This window comes from Paramisgurnus dabryanus, chromosome 22 (assembly GCF_030506205.2).
Source record: "Paramisgurnus dabryanus chromosome 22, PD_genome_1.1, whole genome shotgun sequence".
NCBI lineage: Eukaryota > Metazoa > Chordata > Actinopteri > Cypriniformes > Cobitidae > Paramisgurnus > Paramisgurnus dabryanus.
In genome coordinates this window covers 20491806-20502720 of record NC_133358.1, presented here as the reverse complement: position 1 = coordinate 20502720, position 10915 = coordinate 20491806, and the positions used below count along the sequence as shown (strand labels likewise).

Here is a 10915-nt window from a genome sequence, read left to right as displayed (position 1 = left end):
TTGTGTATTTAATAATAATTAAGTAAATGTGAAATGTAAACAATTGTGCTAGGAAAATCAATGTAATGTTTTTATGGAAATAACTGGAGTGAAACATTTAATATTTGCTGAAATTACTTTTGATCTTGTCTATTACTACACATGAATTGTGAAATGCCAGTAAACATACAAAATAAACAACACAAACAAAAAAATGCTAGAACCCAACACAAGTCACTGCTGACCCTGCATAAAACAAAAATACCTGATATAAATAAAATATGGTGCAAATTATTTCTTAAAAATCAAATGCAAGACCCAAAGCTACAACTTAAAATTTGAATTAAACAAAACATGTTAAATTATACGATGTAGTGCTGTTGGATAGCTTTATTTTTCTGAGGTTTAATTACACAGAATATATAATAAATTAATGTATTTTTGTAATTAAACCACGCCCCCCCCCTGACACCACCTCAGGGCAACCCATGGGGCCACGGGCCCCAGGTTGAGAAACACTGGCTTTAAGAAAGCTTAGTCAAAAAAAATGTACTGACATCTGGTGGATTTACCATGCTAAAACAATCAGAAATCTAAAAAACCCTAGCATGCTCCTTATGACCATCAACCACAATGGGAGACCAAACCAAACACATCTATTATTAGATTAGATAGAAACTTTAATTTTTTACAAGTATCTACAGACAATGCAAGCTTTTTATAAATAATTAATTTTTTCCTGGAATGATAAGATAAAGTTAAAGAGATAAAAAGAAAAGATTTTTTACATGGGAGAAATAACACATACTTTACAAAATGGATAAAAAATATCTACATTAGCATTAAATGCAAAGTTATAATCGTTTTTGCTGTGGCATTTAATACCCATTCACTTTTGTCGCTACATAATAAAAGTTAGTAATTTTCTCTTAAATAAAGATGGCTGTTCTTAAAAAAATAACATGAAACAAGTTATACATTATGCAAAAGCATGACAGTATCAGTAAGAAAACCTAAACAAAGTAAATAGACCAACAGCCAGTAGACAGAACATGTAACGTCTGATAGATTTTTGCTGAGAACGATTTACACTTTAGTCTTTAAAATTAGTCTGAAAGTGTTTTTTAAATGGTACAGCCTTAAACAGCAGAGGTCCCATCATGTCCCAAAATATGACTGATGTTGTGGGCTGGGCGATTAGACTGTTTATTTGAGTCTGATGAAGTAGTGTTTGCAAGGGACAACAATGGGGACATTGGCATAGATGAGCCATCTGGAGGCATTGCTGTGGCAATTTCAGGAAACAAAGAGGTCAAGTTGAAGTTAGACAAATGAGGTGTGATACCTGATGAGTTTGCAATTGGCATAGGTGTTATTTCTGTGAGAAGAGGGAAGCTAGCCTGTGCAAACCCTACAGGTCTGGGGGGAGAAAGAATAGAACCGAAGCGATTGTTCAGAGGTGCACTCGCGGTCTTGTCGGTGCTTGGACTAGTAAACATCTGATTGGGGAAATACTGTAAAGGAATCTCACTTGGAAGGCTTGGATGAGCAGGGGAATATGAGGGATAAAACGAAGGCAGAGTGTTTTGGGGTTCCACAGGAAGGAGGGCTGGGGTGCGAGAGGCACTGGGCTGTGTGACTGGTGGGATGAAAGACGCATTGGCATTAATGGGAGGTGGTGGGTTCATTCCTCCATCAATGAAAGAAAAGCCAAAATTCTGGGCGAGATGTTGCTCAGACACCAAATTGTTTTCACTGCTGACCTGTGCACCATCTGCCATAAAACGCACAATGCTACTTCGCCTAGCTTCACTTCCTGTTTGTGTACGACCAATGAGCACTCCTCCACCCGATGGAAGAGGGAGGGAGCTTTCTGGTTCAAAGGGATTTTCAGGTCTCAAGTTGCCTGTCCGAGTTCGATCTCCTGGACGGATCTTTGTGTTTTGTGGATCTGGTCCAATGTGGTGGGGACGCTGACTAACAGCTGAGAGTGACCTGGCTGAGCCTTGAGTGTGTCCTGTGTCTGAACTGCTATGTGGTGTAGGAGGATGGAGTGGACCTGCTCTAATAGGTGGACCATGCAAATTTCCGCTCACTTGAGAAAGGTGGCCTTTGTTATTATCTCCTAGACGTATGGGAGCAGATTTCTGTGCTGGGTGTAAATTGGGACTAGAAGATTTAGCTTGAAGCTCTCCGGCAGAAGTCACACAGTTGTATTCTATATTCCCTGAGGTACAACTCTGTGCTGTCCTTTGGTGCCCATTTTGCTCAGGAATATGTGGTGCCAAAAGACTTTGCATAAAGCTTTGGTGACATCCTTCTTGATTTCTTGTCAATCCTGCTCCAATGTGCAAACCTTGAGCAGTAGGATGTGGACCTGAATATGTCCCACGTGAACGCCCATCTCCTGTGGGTCCACTACTCATTCTGAATCCTGCTTGTGACTGAGGACCTCTCTGGATTTGGGGAACAGATTTGCTGGTGGACATGTCACCACTTCGAGACACTTGCACTTCAAAGTTACTTAGCTGATGTCCACTAACCAGAGCCTTAAAAGGTCCACAATCTGGTATTCGCTGTGTGTCTGTGGTATTGACATGATCAGGGGGTAGCCTACTCTGAGAATTATGAGCAATATTTCCTTTACCACGTGATGAATCTACATAGACTCGTAATTCTGACTGGTCCTGTGCATTGTTTCGGGGTGCTTGCAAATGCACCCCCATACGTTGCTCACCAGTAGCAGGAGCTTTCCCTATAAGAGCCTCTGCTGAATAACTAGAAAGACGATGACGCTCCTGACGCGAAGGAGTGCAAACAAGATCTGAAGAGCGAGAAACAGAATTGCTTGCCTGGGAGGTCAACTGCTGCTCCATTGAACGAGAAACCATTAGTCTTTGCAAAGCTCCATGGTCCTGACCAGGTGTACGCTCTGGCTGACCTAAGCGATTATTTTGATGTGCCCTTTGACCTGCCTGTTGTGCCTCACAATTTTTGTCCTGTCTAGCCCCAAAGTGCTGCTGCTGAATTTGTTGCTGAAGATGCTGATGACGTGAATGTGAATTCTGTGGTGGCAATTGCTGTTGTTGGTGTGACTGTTGCTGAATCTGTTGTGCTTTTTGTTGCTGTGACTGCTGCTGTTGATGGTGCTGCTGGGACTGTTGCTGCTGATGCTGTTGTTGGTGTTGCTGGGGAGGCTGTTGTTGATGTTGCTGCTGCATGCCACTCTTTTCCAAATGGTGTTGCTTTTGCAAATTAACAGTGGGTCCTGTCTGCCCACCACGCACCACTCCTCTTTTTTTATGTACATGCTGCTCTTGTAGTAGGGTTCTTTGATGAATACTATGGATCTGAGATTCTGGTGGTGTCAGGTGATGCTGTAGCTGATAAAGGTGCCTTTGGTCTTGCTGTTGTTGATGTTTGAGATAGGGGTTTCCACCCAAATTCTGTCCAGACTGTGAAGTGTTATGTTGTGCATGGCCTTGTTGTAAATGCACCACACTTGGCTGAGTGTGTTCATGTACAGGCACCTGAGTAGAGCAGTGTCCCTCAATAGGCCTAAGAACACTGCTCATGAAAGTATTTCCAGAAAACAAAGGCCCAACACCATCGGGGTGATTTCTTGTCATAATTGCAGAAGTACTTGAGGGCATCTGACTAACCATCATTTGGACATTATCTGTAGCTTTAATATCTACTCTTGAAACATTTCCTGCTGGGCATGGCTTTGAACGCTTACTTGGAAGCATAAGATCATCTTGGGCAGACCTTTTTGACATGTCCTTTTGATGACGCTCAACCATTCCAACACCAACATGAGCATTCTTCAAAGGTGCATATTCATTAGGTTGTGATGGGCCAGAACAGGTTGGAGGAACTTGAGATGAAGACTGAGGCACCATAACGGTAGCGACCCCTGATGATGGAACAGAGACCTGCTGTACAAGATTAGGAGATCCTGGATAAGGCTGGCTGGAGCTTGGTCTGATGAGGTTGTTTACATTAAGGCTAGTGACAGCACTAGGTTGAGACTGCGAGTAAGCTATGCTCTGTGAATGTCTGATGCCAGAGGTGCTGCTGACCAAAGGCTCAACTGGTGGACCTCGTCCAGAGACCTGAGATGAAGCTTTTGACATGGGTAAATCAGGCTGCCTTGTCATTTTAACCTGTTGATCATTCATGTTCTCCTTGGTAGAAGGGGTTGGCTGCATTTTTGGAAGGTCCCACCCTGCAGCAACAGTATTTGTTGGATTATCAACACTGCAACCAGCAGCCCTCTTGCCTGGGCTCTCTTGTTCAAATATGGCCCTTGCAGCCATTGCTAATATTTCTGCCTGCTCAGAAGTAAAAGAGAATGAACCAAAGGTACTTGAAGAGGCACTAATGTTGTGACCTGCTGGGAGCAATGATGCAACAGAAAACCCTCTGCCCCCCGAACCTCCTGCCATAGGTGAATCAGTCTGTCTACTGGTTCCCAGAGAAGGCTCATAGGAATCGTTTTCTAATGTACATTCCTGTTGTGAATGTACAGCAATCTCTTTTTGAGCAAAGGCACCTACTTCTGTCACAATCTTCTCTGTGACACCACTGGATTGTCCATCTTTGCTAGAATGTGTGTTCATATTTGATTCTGTCAACTTGAAGTCTGAAGTTCCATGGTTAGTTGATGTCATTGATATATTCATTGTAGGTGTCTTTTTTGGAGACTTGAATGGATCTGAAATCCCAGATGTTGAAGCATGAATTGGTTGAGATGACAAAGAAGAGTTTGAACCAGACATTGAAGGGATACTAGATGTCGTCTGAACTGGAGGAGAGTCAGTCACCTCTTTCCTCCTAGCAAACTTGACTTGAATTTGTGAAATGCTCTGACTTGGCATGATAGAAACCACTGGTCGGGTTGTTAAATCAGCAGTAATATTCAACTGTCTACTGGGTGTGGACATATCACCTGATACTGGGGGCTGACTAAGTCCTGAATTAACAGATTTAACTATTGAATTTGTTTGGGTAGAGCTAACAGTGGTTAGTGGAGTGGATTTCTCTGCTAAACTGGGCCCTGAATTTGATGATCTGCCTTCATTACTGGTGCAAACATTGCTGGCAATCTCCTTATTCTTACTAACAGTTTCTCTACAAAATGGCACACTGGAAGAGGAGTTAACATGAACTTTTGATGTAGCAAGTGATGCTGTAACCACATCCACAGTGCTACATTGTGAAGAGAGAGCAATACTAACACCTGAACAATTAGGATTGGAACCACTATCTGAAGTAAGTATCTTTTTACTGAAGCTGTCAGAATTTTTAGAAATAACTATGCTACCTTGAGTAGAACTTGGTAAACTAACACTGCTAACTGTTACACTGTCATGCACAGGGACAATGTCAATAGATTTTGTTGTAGTCTTAGACCCATTCCCTGAAGGCGAGACAGAACTCTCTTTCGATTTTTCACTAATGCTTTCAGAACTACTGCTTGCTAAACTAACACTGATTGGAGTAGGTGCATTTGAAGGGTTAATTTCCTGACAAAGTGAATCTTTCTCTAAAGAATTTGATAAATTAACACCCGTTGCTTTAGTGGACAAAGTAGTATTTGAAACAAGTGCTTTATTTTTTAAAGCAATTTTACCCACATTTTGTCCAGGTTTAGGTTCTTTTCGTTTAACTAATCTGGTTCTCCTGATTTTGTTTTGTTTGGTTTGATTTTTAGAGATTACACTGCCATTCTTTGGCAGGATTTTAATTGTACCGCCAGCAGCATTTGATGGTACAGGAAGAGAGGGGGGAATACTTGTTTCACTACATGTGCTGACATCTGAACCACACACTGAGAGAGAAGGTTGCACAGTAGTGTACGAGGGTGGAGTGATGGTGTATATTTGTAAATTGCTTTGACTTGAAACCTTAGCTATGCTCTGACTAAGACTGGTTAAAGCCCCCAAGCATTTCATTGCAACATTAGAGTTAGGTTCTTCACAGGCAGGTTGAAGGATTTGAGTCACACTTTGACCAGACTGTGAGTTCCCCTTTTCCAGTGGCTTTGTTGGTTGCAAAACATAAACCTGTCCATTCACAGTGATAGTCTGAGGTGCTTGTGATTGCAATTGCGTTGAAGGCCGTGGAAGAATGTTCACCAACTGTTTTGGCCCAGCTGCCTGCATGCTGATTGTACATGTAGTATTCGAAGTGGTCATCTGACTGGCTAAATTTTGGGATGCAGTTGACACAATGGCAGTGGTTTGACTTTGTTGTGTAGGTGTCAAAGTAGGTGCCTGAATTATGACAATGTGCTGGCAGGGTGTCTGACTAGTAATATCGTCTCTGAGAACCTGTGATGTTGGACATGAACTTCCCTGTTGCAAAATTACAACATGCGAGTTATTTTGCGAAGAGGTGGTCACAGCAACTGGTGTTTCATCAGAATTCACCTGCAATACCTGCATTGTCTGCAATACTGGCAGTGTGGCAGCTTGAGGTTGAGGCACAAAGGCAGGCTGTGTTGGTGGATTAATGATTGGCTGAGCCTGAGGCACCACACTGAGATGCAGCTGAGGCACAACGGCAGACTGGGCATGGGGCACTACTGTAGATTGGCAATGAGGCTGGGATGGCATAGCAGGCTGAACCGGAGGTTTAGGTTGTATGGTGGGGTTTGAGCTGGGCTGAGGTTTTGGTAATAGTGCAGGTTGAGCTCGAACAGCTGACTGTGAATGAGTCAACTGGGCTGGCTGTAGTTCAACAGGTTGCTGTTGAAGCACTAAAGCTTGGGACACAATGGTTGGTGCTGACAAAAGTGAGGACTGTTGAACTACCCCAGTCTGAGGTTGTGGCAGAACTGCTGAATATATCTGAGGCGGTCTTGGACCAGATGCCTGAAAAGGAATGTGTTTTGGTGTTGGGGCCTGCAGCTGCATAGGAATCTGCGGTTGCAACTGTAGAGTATTAGACTGCTCAATGTATTTTGTCCCCAATGAACACACAGATGATTGTTGAGAATTATGTGAAATGCTGGCCCCATCTGTGACCAATGCCTGAGAAACAGGTTGCACTGTATTTCCTGCAAGTTGTAGTGTAGTCCATGTAGTCTGGGTGCTGCTAGTTGCACTGGTTCTAAGAAGGGTAGAGCTTGTTGGTAATATAGGGCTTACAGTTTGGACTTGAGAATGTACAGTGGTGGCACCAGCAGCAGCAGGAACCACTGGGTTATTGATCACAACTTGAGGCAGTGAAGTTAGGCTAAGCATAGGCTGAATTCTGAGAGGCATGGCTGAACTGGTAGCAGAAATGAGACTAGTTGGGTTATCTGGTTGAAGTTGAGGAGGGAGTGGGGTGGAAACAGCAGGCTGGGAACATATACTTTGAACAGTAACATAATTCATAGATGGGGTTACTCTTGGAGTAGCTGGAGCGAGGGGAGAATATTGTTCCAAAACTGTTAGACATGGCTTAGGCACAGCAGGAATAAGAGTTGCTACCGGTAGATGTGCAGAAGCAGAGGAGATTACAGCTTTGTTTACAGGTGTTCCATCTGCAACACCAAAAGGTTGGCTCATGCCCAATGCAATATCGCATGACGGTTGGACTGTTACAACATTTGTTGGTTGTTTATCGAGGTGAGAAGCTGGATTTGTTGGAATAGTAGCTTCGCTTGTAGGACAGGAACCGTTACCATTGGAGTACAAAATTATTCCCTTTGTCAAGTGAGTTGGAGTTACTTTGGCTACTTTTGCACAGCGCTGCTTCCCTTTCCAGTGTATAGTGGGATCATCCAGGAAATTGATGCCATTAGCTTTGAGGAGCTCAATATAATGAGCACTTTCTTTGCGCAGGTCCTCCACCTGTCTCTGTAAGCGCTTTATCTCCTCCGCTGCAAAGGAAATAAACAAAACTCAAAATGGATACTGCACAAAAGTTCACACACTAATTAAATACGTATTCTTATAAACAGTCACTTATAAAACAGCCACTGTAATGAAATCATGGCTCACCTTGGACTTCATCTCCTCCATTAAGAAGCATTTCATCATTTTGTTGCTTCAGCTCAGTGATGTAGCGAAAAGCCTCAGCCAAAATCATATTTTTACTCTACAACAAGAAGCAAGATATCATTCATTGAGAACTCTATAGGAATATTAAAACATTGTCACTCTATGCTTAAAGGTGCAATGTGTACATTTTATGCAAAATAATATACATAACTATGTTTTCAGTGGTGTATAAAGATATTACATAATGAACCGTACAGAGCCTCACTACTTTGTCTCTGACGACATGTTTGTCCTTTGCTGCCTACTGTAGCGTCTCTATGTGCTTCGTGAGGAAGGGGTAAGCAGTAGACTAAAGCCGAAACTATACTAGGGACGTCAATAATTTGAATAAGAAATCATTTGTATTGCCTACATGTCGAACACGGCCATCCGCGCATAGCCGCGATGAGTATATTTGAAGAGTTTTTTTGCAAAAAAGATTCAGAAATCTCATGTTTTTTTTTAAACATGTTTTGACAAAAAAAAAATTAAAAACGGATTTATCTCGTTTTGCATCCAAACTCTTCATTTGAAAGCTGGGTGGCCTTAAAGGTAGGGTAACAGATTTGATCCTGAAACATTTTTAGTTATGCTGGTTAAAAGTCTCCTCACATCCTGATAGCAATCACTGTGTTAAGTTGTTTAAATGTATTTGTAAAAATTTATGTCATCTGTGAAAGGCGTAGGACCAAAATATGTTCAACAAATCATAGATTTCGGTCCGAACGGACGTTTCCTTTTTTGTCCCTCATACGTAAGCGTAATTTGAATTCCCACCGCGCAGCGAGTCCACGCAGATACCATACGTCATCGGCGCGTTCACGTGCGCTCTGTCTGTAAATAGCGGGAACAGCAAACTTTTCTGCTGAATTGACAACCTACACAGGAGCAACAAAACCAAATGCATCTTTTATAACAACAACAGCAAAAACTGCCTGGATCAGCAAGAGCAAAAATCCAAATTAACATCAGTAACTTTACTGCTTTACCACGAGATGCAAACAGCTACAGGAGGCAAAGGGTCTGAAAGGGTCATTGCACTGTTTATTTTGGTAAGGTAGGTACGCGATATGTTTTTATTGAGATGGATTCAGATATTATACTTTGATGAAAAGTTGTGTTGCTTATGAAATTTGTGTTCGTTTACGTATTAGCATAACGATATAGTTAATACGTCTACACAACCGAACGTGTGCTTAAACTAATTCTGATGTACATCAGTTGTTTATGTTGGTTATTTTGGAAGTGTTATTCACTTTGTACTGCAAAGTTTTCTCACTGGTGAATGAGACATGAGACGTGACCGTCTGATCTGTGCGTGTTCATGTGTTTGGAAAGAGGCGTGACTTTGGAGAGCGATTTGACTCGAGGGTTGGATTGGGATTTCATTGCTAGGTGGCTACCGTTAGCATTTTTCAAAATGTGTTACCCTACCTTTAAGCCATTTGTTGCAAATCGCAACCTCATGGCCAGATGGCGCTAAAATCTACAGAGTGCACCTTTATTTTTTTTACCCATTTCATTAGCATTTTTACCTGTTTCAAGGCCTGAGAACATGGCAAAAGTTCTCCGATCCGATTAATGCCAGCATTGATTTTTTCTTTACGGTGTCTTTCCACTGGTGATTAAAAAAGTAGAATATTTATATTTTTTATTTAAAAAAAAAAAAAAAAAAAAGATTTGATCCAAGAACCATTAGAATACTTGTACTGTAATATTTTCTCACCTGCATTATGAATCTCCTTGTTTTTCTTCCGCCTGATAATTCACAGAAAATTATAAACAGTAACAGTAAATTACCTAAGACCTTTAAACATACATATGTTGCCCAAACAAGAATAAATTTCTTATTTTATTAGTATATATACATATTATAATATAATAAATCAGTTTCCGTACCGTGGAGATTTTGGGTTATTTTTCTGATTTTGTACTATCTCCGGCATCCTGGCATACTCTATAGCCTGTCAAAACCAAACAATTTTAGCAAATATTAATTAGAAAAATATATATAATATATGCAAAATGACGTGTTACCTTCCAGCAATAAGCATTCAGTAATCATGTGTGTGAGCTCATCAATGATGAAGACCACAGACACAGGCGCCTACTGACCCTAAAAACAACTGGAGCAAAGAAATGATCAAATTAGCACACAAAATAAACGGTGTCATCTACGTACTACAATGCTTGTTACTGCCAGTGATTCAATAGGAGCACTGGAAGATATTTAAAAGTCTGAACATTGCACTGATTATAGCCACGTCAAGTTGACATGTCAGTTAGCAACACACATTGATATAAACTACAGGTCGTAACCGACTAAGCTAGTTTATGAAGCCGAAGTCAAATAATATAAACGTAATAACAAAACGCCAGCTTTAGGGTTACCTGTCATCTCTTTAACACTACAGAGGCTAACAGACTTAGCTTGTTAGCTCTTGTTAGACACCTAGACTGTAGTCAACTGTCTGCGTTGCGCTCTGCGCCAGAACATAGCAATTTAATGCAAGAAAACGGAAGAAAAACTGCACAAACATTACACTACTTAGTGAGTGGCTTCGTCAGCGTGCCCTTAACATAAAATATGCTTTTAATATGGCAGTTGGCAGTGAGCTAACACGACAGCAACAACTCTGCTTGGTTAACTTAGCAATAACTAACCAAAAAATTGCATAACGATCCTCTTTACCACGGCGTGACAGCAAGTCTGTCACTTACGCGGAACTTACCGTCTGCTTATCCATCTTCTGAGCCGATATCACTGTAAAAACTTTGTCGATGCTTAACCATTTACTCCATCTCTAACCTAGCATAAGCCTGCCAGTCACAAAATAATAAGGCGGGATTTCCGTTTCGACCAATAACCGTGAAGACAAACGAGACTTTATCCAATCAGATCA

At 41.5% G+C, this 10915-nt stretch overlaps 1 protein-coding gene across 1 annotated transcript; it reads right to left on the bottom strand.

The window, feature by feature from the left end:
* Positions 1-89: 89 nt before the first annotated feature.
* Positions 90-10838, bottom strand: LOC135740120 (basic helix-loop-helix domain-containing protein USF3). Its single transcript, XM_065258170.2, has 7 exons — positions 10745-10838; positions 10050-10138; positions 9912-9976; positions 9739-9770; positions 9548-9630; positions 7974-8070; positions 90-7852 (listed from the first exon to the last, which is right to left on the bottom strand). The coding sequence occupies exons 3-7, from the start codon at positions 9956-9958 to the stop codon at positions 1119-1121; spliced, it is 6993 nt and encodes a 2330-aa protein (XP_065114242.1). The 5' UTR covers positions 9959-9976; positions 10050-10138; positions 10745-10838; the 3' UTR covers positions 90-1118.
* Positions 10839-10915: the final 77 nt, after the last annotated feature.

What these genes read in the sequence shown, in the direction of transcription:
- LOC135740120 (XM_065258170.2), bottom strand. Translation starts at nt 9,958, where the DNA reads ATGCCGGAGATAGTACAAAATCAGAAAAATAACCCAAAATCTCCACG. An exon ending in CAAGGAGATTCATAATGCAG is followed by an intron (nt 9,631 to 9,738) that starts GTGAGAAAATAT and finishes TTTAATCACCAG; the next exon opens with TGGAAAGACACCGTAAAGAA. An exon ending in GTTCTCAGGCCTTGAAACAG is followed by an intron (nt 8,071 to 9,547) that starts GTAAAAATGCTA and finishes TTCTTGTTGTAG; the next exon opens with AGTAAAAATATGATTTTGGC.